The sequence below is a fragment of the Melozone crissalis genome, unplaced genomic scaffold, assembly GCF_028551555.1.
Source record: "Melozone crissalis strain CALT ecotype California unplaced genomic scaffold, PUWL_Pcris_2 ptg000004l_1, whole genome shotgun sequence".
In the NCBI taxonomy this organism is placed as follows: Eukaryota; Metazoa; Chordata; class Aves; order Passeriformes; family Passerellidae; genus Melozone; species Melozone crissalis.
In genome coordinates this window covers 42,413,708-42,437,273 of record NW_026535782.1, presented here as the reverse complement: position 1 = coordinate 42,437,273, position 23,566 = coordinate 42,413,708, and the positions used below count along the sequence as shown (strand labels likewise).

At 54.7% G+C, this 23,566-nt stretch overlaps 2 protein-coding genes across 2 annotated transcripts; both read right to left on the bottom strand.

Annotated features, from left to right (window-relative positions):
* Positions 1-1,960: 1,960 nt before the first annotated feature.
* On the bottom strand, positions 1,961-10,417 carry SLC16A8 (solute carrier family 16 member 8). Its single transcript, XM_054276617.1, has 5 exons — positions 10,138-10,417; positions 6,772-7,008; positions 6,128-6,271; positions 4,726-5,589; positions 1,961-2,673 (listed from the first exon to the last, which is right to left on the bottom strand). Exons 2-5 carry the CDS (start codon positions 6,998-7,000, stop codon positions 2,282-2,284), a joined length of 1,629 nt encoding a protein of 542 aa, XP_054132592.1. The 5' UTR covers positions 7,001-7,008; positions 10,138-10,417; the 3' UTR covers positions 1,961-2,281.
* Positions 10,418-11,811: 1,394 nt separating this feature from the next.
* BAIAP2L2 (BAR/IMD domain containing adaptor protein 2 like 2) lies at positions 11,812-23,140 on the bottom strand. Its single transcript, XM_054277468.1, has 14 exons — positions 22,981-23,140; positions 21,987-22,062; positions 21,625-21,711; positions 20,496-20,557; positions 20,117-20,188; positions 19,435-19,551; positions 18,906-19,052; positions 18,285-18,437; positions 17,706-17,847; positions 16,705-16,933; positions 15,717-15,788; positions 15,218-15,398; positions 13,345-13,385; positions 11,812-12,521 (listed from the first exon to the last, which is right to left on the bottom strand). Exons 1-14 carry the CDS (start codon positions 23,017-23,019, stop codon positions 12,446-12,448), a joined length of 1,494 nt encoding a protein of 497 aa, XP_054133443.1. The 5' UTR covers positions 23,020-23,140; the 3' UTR covers positions 11,812-12,445.
* Between the last annotated feature and the right edge of the window lie 426 nt (positions 23,141-23,566).

Genomic DNA, 23,566 nt, shown 5'->3' with positions numbered 1-23,566 from the left:
GCCACCAGGTGCCTTAGTCCCACCAAGGTGGCATCCCTGTCCCTCTCCAGGCCAGCTTCTCCACACAGCTCAGCTGTTGCATCACAAGCTTCAGCTGATGCTTAAGTCCCTGATCCTCTTTCAGAGTTGTTTGTTGGGCCAGAACACGAAGCAGTTGAGGAGGAACCGAAAATGCTTCAGCAGAGTCTGCCTAAAAGCCATTGAAACCAAGTGTAAAGCAGCATAGCTGGGTTTTTTGGGAAGAGGTCTGGGAATCTTGCAGCACTGTCTGTAGTGAGACCTCGTACCCTGAGGGCTTTTATTTGCTTTTGTGAAAATAATTTAAGAGCGGGAGGCTTAGTGGGAAATGTTGGCTTGTGACAAGGAAACAGAGGGGACCTTGTTCTAGTGACTGGCCTGGCTGACAAGGGCAGTTGTTTTCATGCTGTGGACCTTGGACCTCTGGGAAGCTGTGAGCTCCTTGGAGGGCATACTAGTGAATAAGGGAAACCCAGCCTGGGGTTACTGGGGAAAGAACTGCAGAGCAGCTTGGTTGAGCAGAAATAGCGACCTTTCCTTGTTGGAAAGGGAAAACAAGCTTTGAGAGCACTGGGTGAATGCCTGCAGGGCCCCAGCACCCTTGCTGCTGCTCTCATTCTCCCGGAGTGTTGCATCTGGGGTTTGGTATGGGGTTTAGTCTTGTTTGGGATATTTCTAAGTGAGTTTGAGTAGGAAAAAGCCCAAAGTCACCACTGTGAATAGCTCAATATGAGATCTAACAGTGGTGCTAGCTATTGTGGGACAGAGTACAGCCTCATGGGGTTTACCTTCTCCCATCCAATCTCCAGTTCTTCTGTCTCTTCTTAAACTGATGTTCTTCAACAGCTTTATTTTGCTCATCATTTGCTGCTGGTTTTTGTTTGGGAGCACCTAGAATGAAACCCTTTCCTTCATGTCCCCACTCCTCTGCCGTGTTTAAATGGCTTTATGGATCCTGCCAACTACCCATTAATTTGTAGTCAGTCTGGTCTGGAATGAAACATAACTTTTGGTGGCCCAACAAGCTGCCTTCCCTGTAGCCCTCTGCTTAGTTTTTGATCCCCTGTTATAGTCACAGGTTCCCCCAGGGTCTCTGAGGTGAAGCAGTTCAGGAAACCGGAAGAAAGAGCTTTGGCCAGGGGTGTTTATAAAAGATCCAGTCCTAAAGCAGATTAGAAGTGCTTTAAGCATGCCAGGGAAGGTTGTCCTCTCTGAATCTAGAAATCCACCACTGCAGCAGGGGGTGAGGGGGTCATGCCTGCTTCACCACGTGCTCCAACACCCTCGTTAGCGGCACTCGGGGACTGGGGCTTGTCCTTCTGCCTTACCTTTGATTCCTTTATGTAAGGAGGTTTTCTCTATTTAAGAGGAAAACACAGGCACGTCTGGTGCCATTCCTGCTCGGTGGATAATCGCTTGGGACATGGTTATTTACCTGCCTTGAAACCCCCGCCCCCACAGGGGCAAAGTTGTTCCCTTCACACGTCAGCGGGGCTCACTTGAGCCTAGATAAAGCTGGCTTGGTGCTATTCCTGTCAGCGAGGCTCCGTGCTGCGGCTGCACACCTAATGGCATTAGCCTTTCTTAGGTGTCTTCTTCTTGTACCTCAGCAGCAGCCTCTAAGGCAGCGCTTCCCTACCTGGGGAAGCAGCATCAGGTGTCACTGCCCCAGCTTTACCGTCCGCAAAAGATGCGCCAGGCAGAGGTGCTCGGAGCTGGTGGTCGCCTGGTTCGGCAGTGCCCGAGGGAGGTGTTGCAGAGAGCCTGGTGTCTGCCCCCGTGCTGGTGCCCCTGCACCTCCTAAACGTGCTGCCAGTGAGACTGACACTATCCACACAGGGAAGTGGGGTGAAGGAAACACTGACACCAGAACAGAGCATACCAGATCTGATTACAAAGAGTCTCTAATTGTTTGTGTTCTGTGTTGCGACAATGCAGAAGGAAAAGGAGAGTCCTTGGCAGCCTCTTCAGAAGACTTTCTCCAGGGCTGGTTTGAAAGTGAGGAAAGATTATTTTTTTCTTTTTGGTGTTTGGGCTGCTCTGAGCCTGTGTTGTACCAGCATGGGTGCAGGATGCAAGCATACGTATCACTGGGTAGGTTGTGGACATATGTACATAGGGACCAGCTATTCTTATACCTCTCCCTCTTATTTCTTACATCTGCCTTTGTCCCAACTTTCTGCTCCCCGCATCCCACCTACCCTCCCATGCTGAGGTGCTTGCACACAAGGCCAGTTTTATACATCCCTGTTCTCTGCCCTGGCTAGAAACTGTCCCTCTCCACCATCTGGTCAGCGTTGCCGCCGTCCCGTGCCAGCACCTCCCCGTCCCCTGCGGGACAGCCGCCTCCCTCCCCTCGCTGCTCCTCTGCCACATGGTTGGCCTCCTCGCTGGCCACCACCACGGCGTTGTCGGTGCTGTGGGCCGGCTGGTGGTTGTCGCTGCTGTGCTCCTCGGCTTCCTGCACGTCGGACTCCGCTTCCTCGGTGTCGCTCCCCGCTCCCGCAGTGGGGTTGTTCTCGGGGGGAGGCTCCTTCTTCCCTCGGTTCAGGCAGCAGTAGCTGGCCACACCCAGGAAGAGGGCGGAGAGCACGACCTCCGAGCCCGCCAGGTAGAAGATCACCTCATAGTTCTTGAGAGCATCGACCAGGCGGCCTGATGGTTGGAGAAGACATAAGGTGGTTAAATTCAGCCTACGCACTCCTACATGGACAGCCCAGTGCAGGTGGGCAACACCTGCATTTGTCTGAGGACCCATTCCTCAAGGGAACAGCAAGAAACCTGAATACCTAAAAATCACCCTGGGAAAGAGCTGCACTGTACTTCCAGGGAAGGTACTGTAACAGTGCATGGTTGGTGTTTTCCCTTGTTTGGACAAGCTTAAATAATTGTGACACTTTCACGGTGGGCCATCTTCTACTTGCCAAAGTGGGAAAAGCCTCTCATGATTTGGATTGGCCAGTCTCAGAAAAGAAAGTTTGAGAGGCATTGCTATTTCTTAAGCTATTATGTCAGGAAAACATTCTGAAGGGAAGAACAAATTTCTCTTTGGCAGAGAAATCCCTCTGGCTGGCCCACACATGATGATTTCTGTGCCAGAGATATTCTCAGTATATTTTCTGTATCCACTGGGGCTGGCAATGGAGGAAGTGGTCCCAGTCCTTGGGGAGCACAAGCAGCTGCCTTGCTGACATCAGGATGCAGCCGTGGAACCGCGCTCTGCTCCCGAATGCACATGTGACCCCAGTTCCTGCTGTGCTACAGAAACCAGCCCCAGGACACACCGAGGTGCCTCCCGGAGCAGTCATGGGAGGCACGTGGTGCATTCCTGGGCAGGTGAATGTGGCCCTGTTCAGCCAAGCCGGATGGCGAGCGAGGAGCCCCAGCGCGCGTGCGTGTGCGTGTGTGTGAGTGCAGCTTATCCTGTGCCAAACCCCCTCGGCCCCACGGAGCGGGAAGCAGCTCAGGAGGATTACACCAAACAAAGCCACTTTGTTCACCCCCCTTCTCCCAGCTGAGCACTGTTCTCCCCGAGTCCGAGCCATCAGGATTGTCAGAGCGCTCGGGCTTCCTGTGCCAGGGGGGTCCTGCAGCCCCCAGCACGACCTGGCTGCCCCTAGCACGGTTCTTCAGTGACCCTGCACTGTACTTGCACACAGCACCAAGGCACAGCTGAGCTGAGGCAGGAGGGCTGAGGGATTCCCTTGTTAGCACCCCACTGGTGGGCCTTGCTCCTTGGGGCAAGGTGCTGTTACATCCCCCTCTTCCCCAATGATCTCTCTGCAGCTGCCTCCAAGACACATATTTCCTGACCCTCCCTGGCTTGGGACTGCTGACTGCCCCACAGCTTATAAAGTGAGACAGGAATTATTGTTAGCATTTAAGAGGGTCCTCTCTTGGCTGCCAAATTTTACTTGAGAACTGGCTGGAATTGCTGAGGGCAGGTTTTACTTGTAACTGTGGTTTGTGTGGAGGAAAAGACCATTCACACAAAAGTCTTCAATGCTGGGCTTTAGCCTATGTGTTACAGCTGAAGGAAGGGAGTGCAAGAAACAACAGAGAGGTTCCTGCCTGGGGATTTTCCATAGTCTTGTCCCTGACTCTTCCTTGTGAATCAGGAAACTGCACTTTGTTTGGAAATGAGCCTTGGGCATGATTTGGCTTTCTCACATGTGATCAGTCACTTAACATTAATCTACACCAACCTCCATTCAACAGCCTGTTTTTATGGGCTGTTTGTGGGGCCTGGACCTTACCAGGGGCTGTGACCTAGACTAGACTGGCTGAAAAGCTGTGAGTGTCTTAATCCTCTTAGAAAAATTACCAACAAATGCCTCGGGGGACTGTGCAAACTGCTTTGACTTGACTGACAGCAAAACACCTGTGCCTTGGAATTGGGATCCAAACAAATTGAGATCACTATTCACAGTGCCAATCAAAAGGCCAGGGACACCAAGGAGCATTTGAGAGACACTTGCTTTGTCTTAATGAAGACTCTAAAAGGTTTGTCTGCAGCATGCGCCTGACCCTATCCTTAACATGGTTCTATGCAACATTCGTAGTGAAGGCTGAGATCAGCTCTCAGCTTCTAGAGCAAATTTAAAGTTGAGAAATAGGGTCTTTCTTCGAGTGCGGTGTCCGTGGCCGGTACCTGCAGTTCAGTGGAGCAGTGTCGGCCAAAAGAGGCACCTGCAGCAAGACACCTACCTGCAGAGGGTGGGCCGATGAGCACGGCGAAAGCCTCGATGAGCAGGACCAGCCCAATGGCGCTGGAGAACTTCTGGGAGCCGACGATGGCCATCAGCACCTCGAACTGCAGTGCCCCCACCATGCCATAGGAGATGCCAAAGAAGACGCAGAAGATGACCAGCCCCGTGTAGTTGCTGGCCCTGGCGCTGCAGATGTCTGTCAAGCCGTTGAAGAGCATGGAGAAGCTGAACAGATAGGCCACGTGAGGGCGGACCCACTTCAGCCCTGCCACCATGCCGCAGGCTGGGCGGGCAAAGATGTCTATGAAACCGATGATGGAGAGCAGGAACGCGGCCTCGGTGTCCGGGACGCCTGTGTCCTTGGCATAGTTGACCAGCAGTATGGGGGGCACGAAGAGACCCAGGACCAGGATGAACTTTGAAATGGTGTAAATGATAAACCCTCGGTTGGAGAAGATACTAAAATCCAGAAGCTTCTTTCCTTTCTTGGGCTTCTTCTTGACTTTCTTGCCTTTCTTGGTTCCATCAGTGGTGCTGATTCCCTCCTCTGACTTCCCTCCTATGGGCAGCATCTCCTTGGCTTCATATTTGTCCTGAGCTTTCCCCATCTTCTTCTTCATGCCCATATCCAGGGGTCTCATGACTGCCCCACAAGTGCAGCAGTTAAGCAGAAGGCCCCCCATGATAAGGAACCCTCCTCGCCAGCCAAACTTCTCCAGCAGCACTTGCCCCAGAGGAGAGAGGGAGGAGAGGAAGACAGGGCTCCCAGCAGCAGCCAGTCCATTGGCCAGAGGCCGGCGCTTGTCAAAGTAGGTGCCCAGCATGATCAGTGAGGGCTGGAAGTTCAGTGCCATACCCAGACCTACATGGAAGTGAGAGCCAGGAGTGCAAGAACATGAGATGTGTTTTGCAACAAGCTGAAAACTCCCCTCAGACTATCCTAGTCCTGAAGTCCCATGATGGGATGAATGTATTCCCCACAAGCCTCTGTGCCTTCATGTTGGTAGATAGCTCCTGCAGGGCATGGGCTAAACCAGCCTGTCCACCTGAAGTGGGTTTGAATCAGGTAATTGTGCTCACACTTAGGCAGGACCTGAGCCTTACACAGGAATTCTGCCTCTTTCCCCTGCCACTCTGTACTGATGTTGCCTACCACAGTCACCAGGATCACTGAGCACCACCTAGTTTTCTTCTGTCTCTCAACCACAGGGCCCTGCTCTTTAGATCCAGCAGATGCATCTCTCACAGGTGCAACATTCAGGACTAGGTGCTTCCCATATTGTGTGCAAATAGGCTGGGGAGACCTGATACTAGACATGGCAGTGCTAGAGGAAAATACGACGTGGTTTTGGCTCTCCCCAGGTAAGCCTGTGTTGCCCCCCAAATCCCAGGGTTCTCACCTGTCAGCACGCCAGCTGTCAGATAAAGCTCAATGATGTTGGTGGTAAAAGATGCCAGGATCATGCCAGCAGAAGCCAGCAGCCCACCAATGAGCATCACAGGCCGGCAGCCAAACTGGTTCACCATGATGCTGCATACTGGTCCTAGGAGGAAGCACAGGAGACAGAGCAGGTGACCAGGAGGGGACAGGACAGCTGGGAAGGGGCAGGCAGCCCAAGCAGGGCTCTCAGGGAGGATGAAGCTGCAATGATGGAGCTCACTCCTTGGCTGCTTAGGTACACGTCTGTTGGGCCTGGCCAAGGGAGAGGAGCTGGTGATGTGGAGGCTTCTGTTCTGCCCTGCCTTTGGACCCCTATTCCCTTGTGCTTGGTGTGACAGGAGCAGCGCTTCAGCAGTGGGAGCAAACCCTTTATAAACTGTCTGGGATGTAGGTGGGGTGACCCCTGAGGTCTCCTGGGGCAGAGGAAACAGGGATATGAGATGCAGCACACTTCCAGAAGAGAAGTGGGAGGACAATTGTATTCTGCATGGTGGATCATGACCAGGCCAGTGAGCATGAGAGAGTCCATGGGGACATGGTCTGGGCCCATGGCAGAGTGGGAGAGGTGTGAGCTGAGGAGGGGGAAGTGTGTCCAAGCATCACCTGTCCCGTAGAGCATGGCCAGCATGATGGAAGAGATCCAGGCCGTGTCACTGTAGCCCACGTGGAAATCTTTCATGAGCTCCTTGAAGTAGACACTGACGGCTTTGGGGAAGGCATAGGAGAAGCCGGTGATCACAAAGCAGCCAAGGAGCACGATCCAGCCCCAGCCACCATCTGGGGGCTTCACGGGAGCCGGCAGCTGCCCTTCTTCTGGGTCAGGTCTCCCCATCTTCTAACCTAGGAATGGAAAGGCAGGCTGGGAGGAAGTAGGGAAACAGAGAAAATCTGCCGGTGCTGCAAGAAGAGCAGAGCAGAACAGAGCAGAGGAACAAATATTTACTGCAAGGTTTCTCTCCATGCCCACCATCTCCAGGCTCTGAGAGGCTCATTGGGGGCCACATCTGCTCTTTGCACCTTGATCCTGCCAGGTGAGGTGAGATTGCTTTGGGGGGTGATGTCATGCCTCAGCTGGGCAGAGGTGGGAAGCTCCCCCTGAGGCTGGGGCAGCCCAGAGCTCTATAACCCTGGCCAAACACAGCCAAGCATTGTAACAGCTCCCAGCTGGGCCTGGAATGCTGCACCTGGTGCAGCATCAGGGTCTGCAGCACCCCCCTTGCTTCATATCCAGCCTCACCTACAGATGGGGAGAGGCAAAGACCAGCAATGTGAACCCTTTTTGCTTCCTAAAATCTGCCTTTGAGCCTCTCCCATGCTGGTCTGCTCCAGTGGGGAGTCCCCCAAGACCTGCCCTGGCACAGAAACCTCCAGCAGTGAGGCAAGGAGATCCATTAAGCCCTCTGCTCTTCCCTCTGGGAGGCCCCAGTGCATGGCACTCTCCTTCTCCCTCCCCTCCCCGCCCTCAGGGGCCAGATTTCCGAAATAGGTGAAGGGGGAGAGCACAAAAACCCGGTGGTTATTTGCATGCCAGAGAGATTAGGGCTCTGTACGTACACGGAGGGGCCGGAACAAAGCCTAAATGGGGAGAAGGAGGGAATTAAAGGGGATGTCTTGTGAGTTGCTCTCAGGGCTCTTAAGCTGCCCAGGAATTTTGCTCCAGCTGACTGCTGTGGGTATGTTTTTCCTTTCTCCCTTAGGTACCAGGTTCTGCCCCTTGCAGCACCATTGGCTACAGTTTCTTTGTCAGCCAGGATTATTTCCACACCTGCATGCAAAGCCATCACTGGACTTACACTGCAGATACTCCCAAGTAGATTAGACAGGCATTCTGCATGCCAGAGCTGGGCTTTTTTGGGTCTGGTTTGTCTCCTGTCACTGTCTGGTGGCAGCACACTCCTGGCAAGGGTCCTCTCTCCTGCCCAGCTCTCCTGGCTGAAGGGCTGCAAGGTGGCAGCAGCGTCCTCATCCCTTGGCACCAGCGGTTGTGGGAAATGCCAGGAGTCACAAATGGACTAGAGAGTGCTGAGGGGACAGGGACTGTCCTGTGGATGTGACACACATAGCTAGAACCTGGGAACTTTGGATCTGGGTGCATTTCTCGAGGAAGGGCCTGTTTTTGGTGTCCTCCATGCAAAGGGGGTGAGTTGAGCTGATTCCCATAGTTGCTGTTGCTCTGGATGCTGAAGTGCAAATCCTTTAAACAAAAGTGTGGATGGCACAGAGGGCCCTTACTCTGCAAGAGTGGTCTTACTCCACAGCCACCCCCAGCTGTAGCCCTCCTTCCCCTCTGCAGGGGAAAAACAGAGTGCAGCACTCAGGTGCCTGCGTCCACCATGGGTCCCTGCAGCAGAGTTCCCCAAACTTTCAGGATGCTGTGAGCCACAATAAAGGGAGCTGAATAATCTGGCTCTGAGCATGGGCTGGGGCTCAGTCTGGATGGCTGTTTCCTAGCAGCTCTTGGGTTGATCCGCTGGGGCCAGCACAGGCTACTCTAATCTCTCCCTCCCAGCCCAGGTCTCAGGGACTATGGCAAGGAACAGACACATGAACTGAAAGCAGGGGGCTATAAAGATATTTTTAAGACAAGGAATCCCTACAAGGACGAGAAGAATAATGATACCAGCTACCCACACCTCCCCATCTCACCCTCACTGGTGTTTTCTGGATCACTGGCACCCTGACAGCCAGACTGAATGCCTCGCTCCGTTTCTGCCATTTTTCCCACTGCTCCTGTCCCAGCTCCAGCTGACTGACAAGCTGGATCCAGCTGTACAAAAGGTGACCAGCTGCCAAAGCACGCTGATTTCTCAATCAGAGCTGGTGCTCCACCACTGCACCCTCTGCTGCACGCAGCTACTTCAAGTAAGAGCTGCCACCAAACCAAGCCTGAGAGTTTTTTCTCCAGCCTTGCTTTTCTTGAGCTCATCCTGCTCTGCAAATTAAATGAATCAATCAAACCATTGCAATCCATCTTTCCCTCAACCCTGCTGCTCCCTGCCAGCATCCTAGCAAGAAAATATTTGTCTGTCTCTTCAGAGATTTTGTAGCACTGCCTGTCAATGATGAGCCCATGGCATCTGATTTTGAAGAGCACATTAGACAAATGTCTGTGAGTACTTGTTTGAGTCTGGAGCTGGAGGGCACCTCTGAGGAGCCGCTTGCTCTGTGCTACAGAGCTGTACAGCAAAGCATGAAAGCACTTTTACCTGCCTGCAGCTAGGTGTGGCTGCAAATGACGGGGTGCACCAGAGGAGCTCACCTGTGGCGATGCCTCCGAGGCCAATATGTCATGGCACACCTTGTAACAGCTCTGCTGGAGGTTTATCCCAGCTGTGAAGCCAGGCAGCCCAGAGCTGCCTCGTTCCTAACACCATGACACACATGCTTCTCTGCTCACAGCAGCCACACCACATACCTGCTCCTGCCTTTGCTCACTATGATTTTGTTCCCAGTTAAGGAGCTTTATCGACGGGTAAAAACACAGTTTGTGAGTTCACATGCACCTAAAAGCTCATCAGCATGGGCACCTGCCCTTCCCCTTGTATCACAGGAAGGTGGGCCAGAGCAGAACTTGCTGCAGGTGGCTGCAAGAAGACTTGCACTGACCAGGAGGCACAAGCCCAGGCTGGAAGGGTGAAGACCACAGCAGGTTCAGCTGTGGCTGCCAGTCCCTGGACACACACAGAGTACAGTGCAGACAGTGCTGAATAATGCCCAGAAAATCCCCGCTGTGCTAGACAAGCTGCACCCAGGAAGGTCCACATAAATGCTCTTAGTGCCTCCATGCAGTACAGATGGGGTGGGGAGTCTATTGAGTGCAAGGCCCACAGTTCATGCCACCAGCCTCTCCAACCCACAGACAACCCCCAGGAAAGCATTTTTTAGAGAATTAAATGAATGCAGGCCTGGGGTGGGTTGTTCCTCTTGGCTGCTGGGGCGAGGGTGCCAGCATCCCTCCACAGCACTGACCTGTGCAACGCAGCGATGGCCTCCGAGCACAAGCTGAGCCCCCAAGGGTTGAGCAGATCCTTCAGCAGCGCTTCCTTCTCCCACTGGCTGGCACTTCCCGGCTCTGGGTGAGGGTGCCTGGTTAGAAGGTCCTGCTGGATCTTTTCTCCATGGTGGGCACAGGACAATGCCTGCAGGAATCTAGCACCTGTCGAGCAGTCTCTTGTGCTCCGTTCCTTCCTTTGGAGCAGCTACGTCCTCACAAGACAGCTAATCCCCCTCTCAGCCTGCTTCCCTCCAGTTCCAGTGGTGCCCAGCAGAGCTGTTTGTGGCAGATCTGGGGGCACACCCTGTGTGGGGCACTCCCCTGCCTCCTGTGGGTGCCAGCAGTGTCCCACGGCACCCCCAGTGTGGATGTGGGTCAGGAGCTGCTTATGGCTTCAGGTCGGCAGAGACTGGCGGGTGCTGAGCGGGCAGAAAGCACTTCTCCACTTTTAAGAGGCTTTTCCAGCCAATGGGGACTTGGTGGCTGCCTGCCACAGCCCGAATCCCCCGGTAATCCCGCTGCCCAGGGGCTCCCTGCCTTTTCCCCAGCACAGCAGGGCAGCTGGCAGGGATGGATTCAGTCACAGGGACCAAGAGAGGAAGAAGCGGGGTGAGGGTGAGGGGTGCTGGGGTGGGAGGCAGTGGAGGAGGAGACCATGTGCCCATGCTTCAGTAAGGTACCAAACAGGTAAAGCAGCTGCTTTTGAAGCCTTTGAGGCTTTCTCAGCTGCCAGCCACGATGGAGAAGCGGTGGTGGGGTTTTGCAGGGCATGTGCCCAGCAGAGAAGTGAGACAAGGTGGAGCAGCCAAGGAATCGCTGCCAGCCATGGCTCAAACTGCCAGATCCTGCCCACCCCGGGCAGCTGAAGAGCCCCCTCAAAGCCAGCCTCCCCAGGGGCTGGCCCACAAGAGGAGGGCTGGCAGGCACTGGGACCAGCCAGTCTCTGGCTGCTTGTGGGGGAACCCTTTAACTTCCAGGGAGGGGGCTGGGGCTCAGCCCAGGTGGGCTGTTGGGGAGGACAAGGCCTGGGCTGTAAAGCCCTGGAGCCCCTCAGCAGCAGGGGGGCAGCGGGGGCCTGGCCACACTCCCAGCCAGGGTTTAATGTCTATTAATAAGGCTAATCAGCTAAGCCATCGCTGGTGCTCCATCCCTCACTCACGCTGCCGCTCCCGTGAGGGCTCCCCCAGCACACACCAGGTACTCCCAGATTGGTGAGGCCCCCACAAGCCCCAGGGGAATGTTTTTCCCCTGCACTGAGCAGCCCTGGGGTGCCCAGAGTGTACCCATTCCAGCAGTGGATGAGGAGAAGGGGCCACAGGTCCTTGCTGCCCTCCGGCAACAGGACAGACAGGGGCACTCAGGGGGGCAGCCAGCAACGGGCAGTGCAGCACTCCTGGTGCCCTCCACATCCACCCCAGACCCCTGGGCTGGTGGCTGCCCCATCTGGACTCACAGCACTGCAGTGTCTGACACCACGAGCGTGGGCAGCCACCGTGGCCCCAGTGCTGGTGGGGGAGTGTCTGTCCTCCTCCCCCTGCATCCTGTGACTGAGGTGATGCCCCAGCCACTGAAATGGACACAGAAGATGCATTCTCCATTTTATTTTAAAAAACCCATCTATTTTCCACAGGACAGTACCTGAAGGAACAGGGCAGTGGTGCTGGACACTGTCACCTGCCCCTGCCTTGCCCCAGGACTGCCCAGCAAGGTGAGGGGCTGCACCTGGGGTGAGAAGAGGCAGGTGCTGCTGCAAATGGACACAGTTGTCAAAGAGGCCAAGACCAGAGCCTGTCAGCTGGGCCACTGGAAGCCTTCTTGTAGCCTTCTCTTTTGGAGCTCATTCTTCTGGTGGCAAAGGAACTGTTTGGTGACAGTCCTTCTCTGCCCACAGCAGGGGTAGCAAAGCTTCACCTTCAACATCCAAAGAGCACTGCCCTGGCTGCAGACGGCCTTAGCCAGCCCTACCTCCAGCTCCCGCACCATCCCCTCTCCCAGGCCACCGGCACCAGTAACAGCAGACTGCTCCCTCCCACTCAAGTACAGTAACAGCACAAGGAGAGGGAAGCAGGGATCAATCCAGAAAGGGCAGCAGAGATCTGCTCCTGGCTAAAGCATACCAGGCACCCAGGTGAGATGGGTGCCATGGTCCCAGAGGTATGGGAGGGGAAAAGAGAGTTCACTCCTGGAGTGGTAGCACTAGGCTGCTGCCCAGCTGGAGGTCACAGCACTGTCACTTCTCCTCCTCCCTCTCTGCTGGAGTCCTTCACTGCCCACAGCCCTGTTTCATCGGATGATGGGGGCTGAGCGGTCGTTGGTCACTGTGGGGCGCAGCTTGACTGTGGCAAAGGGGTTGGTACCTCTGGAATGGGAAAGGAAACAGGCAACCATCAGAAAGGCTGCAAATGCTATGCAGGGATGTCTGTGACCAAGGAAGGGCCACTTAGTCCTGTGGCATTCGCCTCCATGCCAAGGAGGAGAGCTGGTAAAGTCAATTCCTGAGTGTGTTTTCTCCATCCTTAACACACTCTGCTGCACATTCCCATGTGGTTCCCCTTGGGATGTCCTGAGGGCTCCTCACCCTCCTTCTTCCAAGGGATGAGGAAGGGACACTGGCACATGGCTGTCCCTCATGACAGCACTCTACACTCATAGAGTGTACACCAACCCTCCAGCCAAGGACTGGGGAGTGGAAAAAGGCCATGGCACCACACCAGAAACATGGAGACACCAACTCAGCTCCAGGATGAAGAAAAACAGGGATTTATGGCAAGTCTCACCCCCACAGACCTGACTCATCAGAACTCAAAGCCACGTCCTTTTATGCCTCAGCCCTTAGAAGCAGGCAGAGATGCACAGTCGTGTAGCTCCACACTCAGGCTGTGAGCTGCTATTGTGACCCTTCCAGGATGGATGGGAAGGAGCATGTGGGTCTGGACACGTGCTCAGGGTGCTCAGCTCCTACCTCATTTTATCTGAGTCAGGATAGGACCTTCCCAATCAGCAGAGGGCAGAATGGACCACCTCTGCCTCCTGTCTTGGAAGGTAGCCTGTGCATTGCTTTTCCCTAGACACTTCCTTGTGGCTCCCACATTTGATAATCCAAAAGATAAAATAATAATAGCATTGTAATAATACTCCCCTCTGTCAGATTATTCCAGAGTGGAGTTCCACATGTTACTCACCGTGGGAAGAGTTCAGGGGGCTGGTCAAACACTCCTGATTTCTGCAGAGAAGAGAAAAGCAGCAGTGAGAAATCTGGAGTAGGCAATGTGGAGAGAAGAGTGGGGCAGGAGACACTGCACACATGGAGGAAGATTTCACAAAACACTTAGGTGAGTTAGGAGCCCAAGTCCTTTTAACAGGGCTCTGACTCCTTATTCAGTCAAGCTTTGCAAAAGTCCGCAAATTCCCCACTGTAGATAACACCCCGAATATTGTTGGGGGGCGTTGTCCCTACACCACAGGTTCCTTACTCCCCTTGGACATCTTCCTTTGTTTTGGGGAAGAAAGGAGATGACTCAGATCCCCAAAATGTTATATCTGAAGAGCACAGCAAACAGTGACAGTCTGAGCTACATTTCACCCTCCAGCACAGCCAGAGATGCCCCCTCATGTTGCCCACACACCCTGGCAAAAAGTCTGTGGTCCATGCCCTGATGTGCTCCCTGCATCCACGGGGAACTCCAGAGCTGTACCTACCTACCCTGCACCACATATTACTGAAAAGCGGACAAACCTGATGGACAAAGTTGGACCTAGGCCCTGTGGCCCTTATTCTTGGCCAGTGGATAGTGAAGGATCAGTGACATCTGACCTGCTAAACTACTCTGGTGGCAGACAAGAGAACCACACGTGGCTATCTGGCATCCAGTTGGGAAGTCACACCCACTTGTTTGTGTCTCAGCTGGGGGTGTCTTGGGCATACATTTAAAGCAAAGCTGAGTCTTTCCAAATTAGTCTTTCCCTGCTTTATAGAGAGGTTCCCCACTCTGCCATGCTGTTCCAAATGCTGCACACCTTTCATGACTCAGTCCCAGGTCTATCCCTACACCCTAGCCCTGGGGCAGGATGAAAACCCAGTGACCCAGAGGGATAGGAAGGCTGCAGAGGCTGTTCCCCGTGTTGTGCGCCCTGAGGCTACCTGAAACCACAGAGCAGGACATAAAGGGGAAAAAAAAGAGTAATTAAATGTTGCAGTTTTCAGTTCTTTGAGACATTCAATTGCTTGCAACCTTGTGCTGGCCTGGAACCAGTTACTGTGGAAAAGGTTTTCCAGTGAGACTGAGCAAGTCATGCCCCATGGGCAGCACTGTTCTTTCCTCCCCCAGGTCCTCACCTTTAACTTGGGTGTCCCAGTCAATTCCCTACCGCTGGAAGTAATGGTAAGTGGAGGACTTCCTTCTCAGTATGCCATCCATAAACCATGAGTTGGACACAACTTGTTCTAAGGCTCCTAAATATAGCTGTGCTGTGCCCTCAGCCTCTGCTCCCAGCTTTTCCCTACCCCAGCTGTGAGTTTAAGCCAACCCTCATCTGAATTTAAAAGAGGAGCCCTATGAAACTCCTCTCCATTCTCTGAAGGGAGAAGAAGGATGGCATCTCTGTTAGCTGGTCACCCACTCCCAGACCAGCCTGGTCACTCCATGGTCCTACTATTAGCAGAAAGAAGTGCTGCCCTGGAGCCACCAGAAATCAGGCTGGGAGGTCATGGAGAAAAGGACTGAACTGAAGGGTCCCTGGTGAGCAAAAACAGAGAGAGATGAGAAGGGCAGGGGCAGAAAAGCAGTCCCTTGGGGGAGCAAAGCCAGGCACTGAGGATCTGCACACAACAGGAACACTGGCAGGGGTCATCAGACAGGGTGGCATGTGAACAGACTGGGTGAGAAAGACTGATGCTAGCAAGACTCAGGAAAGCAGCAGGTCCATTCACCAACATCAGAAAGGTGATTTTCTGTCTCTACTGGCCAAAGCAGAACAGGTGTGCCTTGAAGGATGAAAGTCAGATGGGGCCCCCTTCACACACACCCATCACAGCGTCACTGCTGCTGCACTCACCTTGGAGCCAGAAGTGACAGGGGTGACCACCCCGCTCTGGTGGCTGCTGGCACCCACTGACAGGGGAGGCGGGGTGGGCACGCTGGGCTGGGCAGCAGCAGGCCAGTAACTGCTGGAGGATGGAGTGCTGGGACGGTCCAGGATGTCATCCATGCTGTGACTGCTCCGCAGCGGGAAGGACCTGAGCAAAGCACAGGACAGTGAGGGGGGAGCCAGAGAGCAGGGATCAGGGAGCAGCACAGGTGCTAGCACAACATGGGATGTCTCTGGAGGAAATGCACGTGTCTTGGACTGGCCCAGTTGCAAGAACCTTGGAGATGAGATTGTACAGGTTATGGGAGCTGCCTAGGGAAGCCTGCGAGGTCCCAGGGCACAATGAGGCTCTTGGCAGGTCCTGCAGCATGGGAGCCCTGCAGTGTTCCATGGGGCACACTTAAACAAACCCCACTGGATTTGTGGTGTACCAGGAGCTCTGCCTGGCCAGTTGCCATCCTGTTACCTGGTGTCTGGCTCCTCCATCTCCCTTGTATTCTCCAAAGGCTTGACATAAGCTTCAGGGAACCAGCCACACCTAGGGCACAGGAACAGAGCCAAATGAGGTCCAGGCAGCTGTGGTTTGTGGTTCTTCAGATCCGTTTGCTAAACACTTTTGATCTGCACCCATCTCACACATCAATCAAGCCACATTTGCCACTACCATGTGTGACAGGGCTCCTGCACTTCTGTCACCCATAGATGGGGCACAGGGCTTATCGTGGGATGGACCTTGAGCTTGGAGCAGGACTCGCTTATCTCAGGAGCTGTGTAAAACCTGGGAGTAATGCTGGTGCAATCCAGCAAGAGACACTCCAACCAACCACAATCACAAGGAAGCTGTGGAAAACTCATCCAGGGATTTTACAGCAGCTCCACTCCAGAAACAGCTGCCCAAAGAAAGGCACTGCTTTTGTTCATCTCACATCCGTGAGCATTCCTGCAGTCCACATCCTCTATGGAACGGGGCAGGCTTTACACCCAGATGTTGGCTGGCAGAGCCACAGCGAGTAATTCAGTAAGTGCTGGGTGCAGCAGTTTCCGTGCCCTGCCTGTGCTGGAGGCTGTGGCAGCAGTTGCAGCGTGAGCTAAGAAATGCCAGGCCTCTCAGGTAACTCCAGCAGTTCGTGGCGCTGAGCTGGATCCCATGACAGGAGTCACTCAGTCATGCAGGCCAGGAGGGTCTCACTGCATCCCTGGCTCTTCCACCCAAAGCCCCAGAGGTTCCCCAGGCAGCCCATCCACGCCAGCCCTGCCACAGCGCATCTCCATCTCCTTGGCACGGAGAGCCCCCATCCCTGAGGACACAGCGCTGCCCCACTGCGATGGTGGGTGGGACACGGCGCCCAGGCCACACCAGGAGGCCAGGGGGGTGGTCATTTTGGGCTTAACCCTCCCAGCTCCAGACTCAACAAGCCTGCATCCATCCACTTTACAGCAGCAGCGTCACGTACGTGGATGAGCCCTCCAGCTTGCCGTAGAGCCAGCCATTCTGTGCCTCTGGCCTCAGCACCGCGATGACATCCCCGGGCTCGAACGGCAGCAGGGTCCGGTTGGCGCCCGTCGTGTGGGGCACGATGGCCTGGACCCTCGTGGTGCCACCGCTCCTCTTCCTGCCCTCGCTGCCGGCGCTGGCCTCGCCAAAGGAGCCCGAACGGGACGTGCGGCCCGCGGGCAGCAAACCTGCGGGGAGGCACCCAAGGGTCTGGCTGGAGGCTGGCATCCTCCTGCAGGACCCTGCTCCTCAAAGGGATCACTGCTTTCCCAGTCAAGGAATTGCTCTAGGGGAGGAGCAGATGGCCTTTCAAAGCATGGGAAAAGCAGGGTGAGCATCCTGCAGGAGACAATCCACTCAAGCCAAACCCATTTGTTTTGCTCTGTGTCCTCTCGGGCCAAATGCCCAGAGCATAAGCACTGCACGCCCTGGCTGATGCCCTCCCTGCCTGACAGTCCTCCTCCTGACCTGCTAGAGCTACTGATTATTTGGGTAATTTCTATCTCTCCCTGTCCTTTTTTTACTTCTTTTACAAACTTTAGGCTGAAATTTCTCAGGCAGGAAAAGCAGGTGTGTCATGGGTTAAGTGGCTGGGTTTCATAGGGCAAGCTAATATTTAATCTGGTAGCATGAGAGATGGTGCTTTACTAAAATGGGAATTCTAGCAAGAACCAGTTCTTGTAGTTCGAGGAGCCTTGAAAATTGTACATTCATAGGTTCCCCACCTCACACAGCCTGGTCTTGCCCTGGATGGACTCTGCCCTGAAGGCTGAGCTCACTTTCTACTTCAGCCTTGCTCTCTACAGCTCCCATAGGTGCTGTCCTCTCACCATGCCCAGGAACATGGCTGAGGTCTGGTGCTCTGGTAGAGTGGTGGTCCCTTCCCAAACCCAACCCTCTCCCCAGAGAGGTCCAGCCCCTGTGTGTCCCCACAGCACTGCTCCCAGAACTGGGTCATACTGGCTGCTGACGGTGTCCTCCGCATTGGCCGCCTGGGAGACTCTGGCTGAGGAGACATTCTCATTTCTGGAGGGTCTGGAGAGAAGATGCTGGATCTGCTCCCAGTCATAGAAGAAGCAAAGTCCCCAAGAGGTCTCTGGGGCTGTTGGAAAGAAAGGGGATTGAACACACATCCATGAAGGCTGTGTTAGGCAGGAGATGGTCTGAGAGATGTGCAGTCCCTCTTGGAAAGCCAAACTCAGCACATTCCTCCACTGCAGCCCACACACAGGCTCCTCTTCCTCTTGGCCAGGAAAGGTCACTGGAGATGGACAAGGCACCATGGTTGGCCAAGGACTGACCTTGCCCTGCACCCTCACCACCAAAGAGCCATTGAATATTTTGGGTTGGAACAGACCTTTAAAGGCCATCTAGTCCAACCATGTGAAATGAGCAAGGATGTCTTCAATTAAATCAGGTTGCTCACAGCTCAGTTCAGCCTGACCTTGAATGTTTCCAGAGATGAGGCATCCACCACCTCTCTGGGCAACCTGTTCCAGTATCTCCCCAAACAAGGTTAAGCTGTCTGTGGCTCCTCACCATCTCGAGGTGGGTGGGCGTGAGCCGTCCTGGTGGGTATCCCTGGCCGTGGGAGGCTGGGAGCAGCCCCTGGGAGTGGCTGTTTGAGGGGTTACGGCTGGCTTCCAGCTGCTCCTTCCACCGCGGTGCCTTGCTCTGGATCATGCCCCGAGCCTGGGGAGAAACACACAAGAGGGGACGATGGGCAGGCAGACCAGCTACAGAGGAAGCCTAGGGCTTATACACGCATGAGAGACCAGGTCCTCCCAAAATTAGGCTTGTGGGAATGGCCAAACAGCTCCTTGCAGGCAGGAATTTCCAGGATGGCATCCTCCAGCAGAGATCTCCCGGCCCCAAAGACCCTGCTAATAAACACCTACAGCACCTTTCCCTCCTCCATCACTCACACACCCAGCTAACCCCATGCCGGCACCACGCTCAGCCCCAGACATGTTCTCCCAGCTTAGTACAGCCAACCTGAACCTCACAGCAAGAACCAAAAGAGTTTCCTGCCCAGTCCATGAGCAGGTGCATCCTTCACCTGAGGATGGCTCAGCCCTGGCTCCCTCCTGCCTGCACGCTCCCCCTCCAGCCCTGCTGCCTGCTCCCCCAGCTCTGCTCCCCAGCCTGGCAGGGCTGTACCCTGCTGTAGAACTGGAGCAGAGTGTTGTAGAGCAGCTGGTGCTTTTCAGCCAGGAAGCGGTAGCGGCGTTTCTCCTCCAGCTCCGCTTCCCTCTGGCTCTCAGAGACGAACGCCTGCATCTCCGAGCGCAGCCGCATCACGTTCTCCTGTCACCGGGAAAGAAGGGAGGAGGGGATCAGTGAAAATCCGGCAGAGAGGACTCAGGGAAAGGGTTGGAAGGGGTCATCATGTCTATCAGCTTCCCACTCCTTTTGCATTGCTGCAGCGGCAGCGAGGAGCCAGAGCAGAGCGCTGGGGATTAAGTCCTTCCTTCCTGAGGCTTCCTAAATGAGGAAATGGCTTGGCAGGACTGACCACAGGTCAGTAGCACCCTGTAGAACAGGAGTCTCCTACTTTCCAGGTAAGCCTGCTGCCTTTTGAACATCGGGGCAACCCCTTGGCTAAGGCTGCTGAGAAATCAGCCCTGGTTCCCGAGAAATCCTCCAGTTCTTATCACCAACTCCGCTCCTGCAATCACTCACTGCTCACCTTCATCTCCCGGGCATTTTTGTCACGGGCCCTCTCCATTCTCCACAGCTCTGCCATGCACTTGTCCAGGTTGGTGGCTCTTCGCTGGTACTCCAGCTCATACTGCTTCTGGCTCTCCTGCCAGGGAGAAAACAGGCTCAGCGAGGAGCCAGAGACCCAGCCACACTGAGAGGCAGCAAGGGTCCTGCTCTGATGGGTGGTTGGGCTTCTGAGCCCACCTGCAATCAGGCTTCACCTGGACCTATTATAAAATGCCTTTCTTTTAGTTTTAAATGGTTCAAGAGTGCTGGCTCAAGACCCAGCCCTGGGTCCCAAGGCCTCTGTCTCCCTCTGTGACACCACCCACCAGCATGGCCAGCTGGGCCACAGCAGCACAGGAGCCACAGACCAGCAGAGCCTGGATTTGGGGGAGCTGGGAACTCTGCTTCTGGAATGCTGAGTCTCTCAGCCCCACTGAAGCATTTGGCAAGTCCCACTGCACAAAGAACAGCCACCTGCCCTCTTTTAGCTCTCCATCATCAGCTGAACAAGGGGAGTTTTTTCCATGGTGGGAGAAGGCAAGACCCCCTATCTCCTGCTGAGAAGAATTACGGAATCACCTCAAGTGTTGAAGCAAAAACCCTTGGGTGAAGGGGAGAGATAAACAAGGAGAGCTGAGGAGGAGACAGGGGTTCACACTTACACTGATAAACTGCACGTCCATTTTGCTGTTCTTCTCCATGTGCTGCAGCAGGTCCACGTGGAAGGTCTGAGCCTGAAAGAGGGGAGGGAGCCATCACCCTTATCCCTTCACCATATGGGATATTGCATGCACTGTGATAAAGTGCACTGAAATATTCAAGGGCTGGCTCATAAATCTTGCAGAGCAAGTGACTTGCAGGCAGGCTCTGGGCATGCCAGCCCTGTGACCCTCCTCTGCCACGTGCAGCAGGGAGGCAGGCACCTGCCTGCAGGCATGTGTGAGGGCAGCTGATAGGGTCAGTGTGGCAAGGGCTGATAAGCTGTATTGAAGGCAAGCACTTTATTCTCCACCTCCACCAGCCCTTGGGAAAACCACTCACCACAACTTCCAGATCAGAGCTCAGTAGTCTCTGTGTGTCAGACATCTGCATCAGAATTTCACCTTGGGGGAAAAAGACAAAAGGTGAAAAAGTCCTGTGGCCATTTTCTCATGTGCCTAAGGAGGCAGACCAGCAGCGTGCAGCTCGGGCTGATGAGCTTTCACATGGCTGTGAAAGTCCAAGAGATATCACCAAGCACTGCTCTCTGCACCCTGGTAGCCCTCCCTTGCAGGCACTGCCAATGCAGGGTTACCCCAGCCCACGTGATGGCTGGGCCGGTGCTCTGCTGCAGCCCCAGTGTCAGAGACAGCCTCGCCTCTGCCATGGGCTCTGGTGCTGGGTTTCTGCTCTGCCACAGCCCCCACAGGCTCTATCTCTAACCCCAAAGGCTCCTCAGCTGCACTGCACATTTCTGGTGTCCTGTGGAAGGCAGCTCCAGCACCTGCTCTGATGCTGTGCATGGTCCCACTTCCCTGGGCTGGCCTTATGAAACCAGGAAAGGCAGAGACTGATGACAGGGAGCAGAGGAGCCAGCTGGGAGGTGCAGATGACAAGAAGAGTCTGCAGAAGGGGCACATCTGCTGGAAGATTTTGCTGAAACATTTAGCAGTGGAGCAGTTCCCTGACCACATTTTCAGGCTGCAGACTTATTTACACTGCTGAGTGTGAGTCCCTCAGCCCCAAGCTGCCATTCCAGCCAGTTGCAGGCTCAGGAGGACAAAACCCCATCAGTTGTTGTCAGTGCATGCTCTCTGGCTTTCCCCTCACACCTTCAAGGAGGAGAAAAATGCTTCGTCTGTGATGAAAATTTCATCTCTGGGGGCAGGATGCCTCAAAAGGGACTGGTTTCTGTGAGAGGTCCATTCCTGGCGGTCCATCACAGGAGCTGAGCTCACTCACTTATCTCAGAGAGATACAGGGAAGACTGCTGGAACTGTGAGAAATATTCAAGGACACACAATAAATTTGACTGTCACCACCTGGACAGGGCCTGGTACAGAGAGACACCATTTAGAGGAGCTGTTTTTCTTGCCCCAGTACCTGGAAGTGGACCACCTAAGGGAGAAGGTCAAAAAGAGGTAACTGTGGCTCACCACAGGAGAGAAGATGATGTGCAGGAGAGCCTTACCTAGCACTTGTGAGGTGGAACTCTGCAGTGCTTGCTCCCCAATCTTCTCAATTGCCTTAAAATACACTTCAGCTGCTTTGGATAGTGCTGTGGGGAGAGGAGAGGGGTGGTAAGGGTCTAGCCTGCCTTCCCACCACCACCAGCTCCAGCAAGCAGCACACAGAACTGCCACCTCCTGGTACTTTGCCTATAGGCCCTCATCTCTCCCCATCAGGAGTGGGTCCTGGAGCTGAACAGTGCTTCAGAGCAGCTCAGGACATGCCAGAGGTGGCAGAGCAGCAGCCCTGTCCCGGGTGAGGGGATGGGGGTGCCTAGGCTGGAGGCAGCACTGTGGCCTGGAGTCCCTGTGGGACCCCACTCACCGTGGAAGGCACGCAGGTAGTTGTTGCCCAGGTACACCAGGTTCTCCAGCGCAGGGTTGAACTGCTCCAGGATACTCTGTGGGCAGGCAGAAGCACGTTAATGCCATTGTTCCTCATGCCCAGAGAGCTCAGCAGGACAAGGCTCCTGGGCTGTGGTTTGGCTGGGTGAGAGCCCCCTCTGGAGCACAGGAACCAGACAAGGTCCAGCCGAGCACAGCCAGTCCCTGCATCGGGGCTGGCCAGCAACCTCAGCTGCCCCGAGCCTTCCCAAGGCAGCCCCCTGCACAGCCAAGTGTTGCCTAGATGAAGATGGCTTTCTCCCAAGGGCCCACACCCACTGCAGGCAGGGGAGAAACTGCAAGGGGGTCTGAGCTGCCTTTTCCTTCACCCCACAGCCAGCCACTGCTTATCCAGGCATGAACACAACCCTTTCCTGGCCAGGATGTGCTGCACTGCCAGACTCAGCAGCTTAGTAAGAGAAGGGATGGACAACCAGCTTCTCAGCTTTTGTTTGCATTTATCTAAGGTGTCCATTGACTACAGAGAATACCAGCAACTGGAATAAGCAATTCCTCACTTCTGTCAGCCCTCCTCTCTTGGTTCAGCACTGGTGCGTGTAGGGAAGCATTTATGAGATCAGAGACTCTTTCAAGGGAGGGGCAAACCAGCCCATTGATCTTCCTGCCAGCAACCAAGGTGTGCCACCCTCCATGCTCCATGTCCAAACCACCCTGCCTGCTCAGTTCCTTCCTGAATCTGTCCTTAGGAACCACACCACCCTCTCCTCCGGCTCCCAAACAGGGATGCCTCAACAGGGACTGGTTGAGGCAAACTGGTCCCAAACACAGCCCAGTGTCCACAGGAGCTGCTGCAGTTCAGCCTGTGAATGGATTCAGTCCTCAGCTGTCCACTCAAGGGAGCCCTTGGCAGAAAACACTCATCTCCCACCCGCACATCCCCCATCACAGGAGCTGCCTTTGATGCCAACACTCACCTTATAGATGGAGATGGTGGATCTGTAGGACAGATCCATCTCTGGAGCCTATTCACTCTCCCACAGAGAAGCAAGGAGCAAAGGAGAACAAGGTGCTATTCTGGCCTGGAGGACTCTGCTCCTGCACAGCCAGCTGGATGGAAGGAGCCTGTCACCAGCAAGGAAGGACAGCAGGAAGACAGAGATGTGGTACAAAGGGAGCACTGATGGAGTTTAATAATTCACCAGCCGAGAGGCTGGAACTTGATCTCTGGAAGTAACCAGACTCTGGGGGGGAGAGAGGAATCCTGCGACAGCCTGCAAGGACATGTGACCGCCTCTCTGCATTATTGATTGCCAGCCTGGTGCCCAGCCCTGCCTGTCCTGACACCTGCAGTGCCAGCCACCTGCCCGAGCCACTGCCTTATGGCTCGCTGTCCCAGCCCTGCCACGGCTCTGATGGGGCTTGCTGTGCAGGGAAACCGAGTGAGGCGTGCTCAGGTCCCCCTCACGCAGGCTCCTCGCAGCTCAGGAGCTCCCTGTCAGCTGGTGATCACAGGCAGCAAAGAGCAGCAGGCAGGGGGGAACCCAAGGAAAACTACACAAA

What these genes read in the sequence shown, in the direction of transcription:
- BAIAP2L2 (XM_054277468.1), bottom strand. Translation starts at nt 23,019, where the DNA reads ATGGATCTGTCCTACAGATCCACCATCTCCATCTATAAG. An exon ending in CGCCCACCCACCTCGAGATG is followed by an intron (nt 17,848 to 18,284) that starts GTGAGGAGCCAC and finishes TCTTTCCAACAG; the next exon opens with CCCCAGAGACCTCTTGGGGA. An exon ending in CCCCCTGAACTCTTCCCACG is followed by an intron (nt 12,522 to 13,344) that starts GTGAGTAACATG and finishes TTCCCATTCCAG; the next exon opens with AGGTACCAACCCCTTTGCCA.
- SLC16A8 (XM_054276617.1), bottom strand. Translation starts at nt 7,000, where the DNA reads ATGGGGAGACCTGACCCAGAAGAAGGGCAGCTGCCGGCTCCCGTGAAG. An exon ending in GGCCATGCTCTACGGGACAG is followed by an intron (nt 6,272 to 6,771) that starts GTGATGCTTGGA and finishes GCTTCCTCCTAG; the next exon opens with GACCAGTATGCAGCATCATG. An exon ending in CATCGGCCCACCCTCTGCAG is followed by an intron (nt 2,674 to 4,725) that starts GTAGGTGTCTTG and finishes TCCAACCATCAG; the next exon opens with GCCGCCTGGTCGATGCTCTC.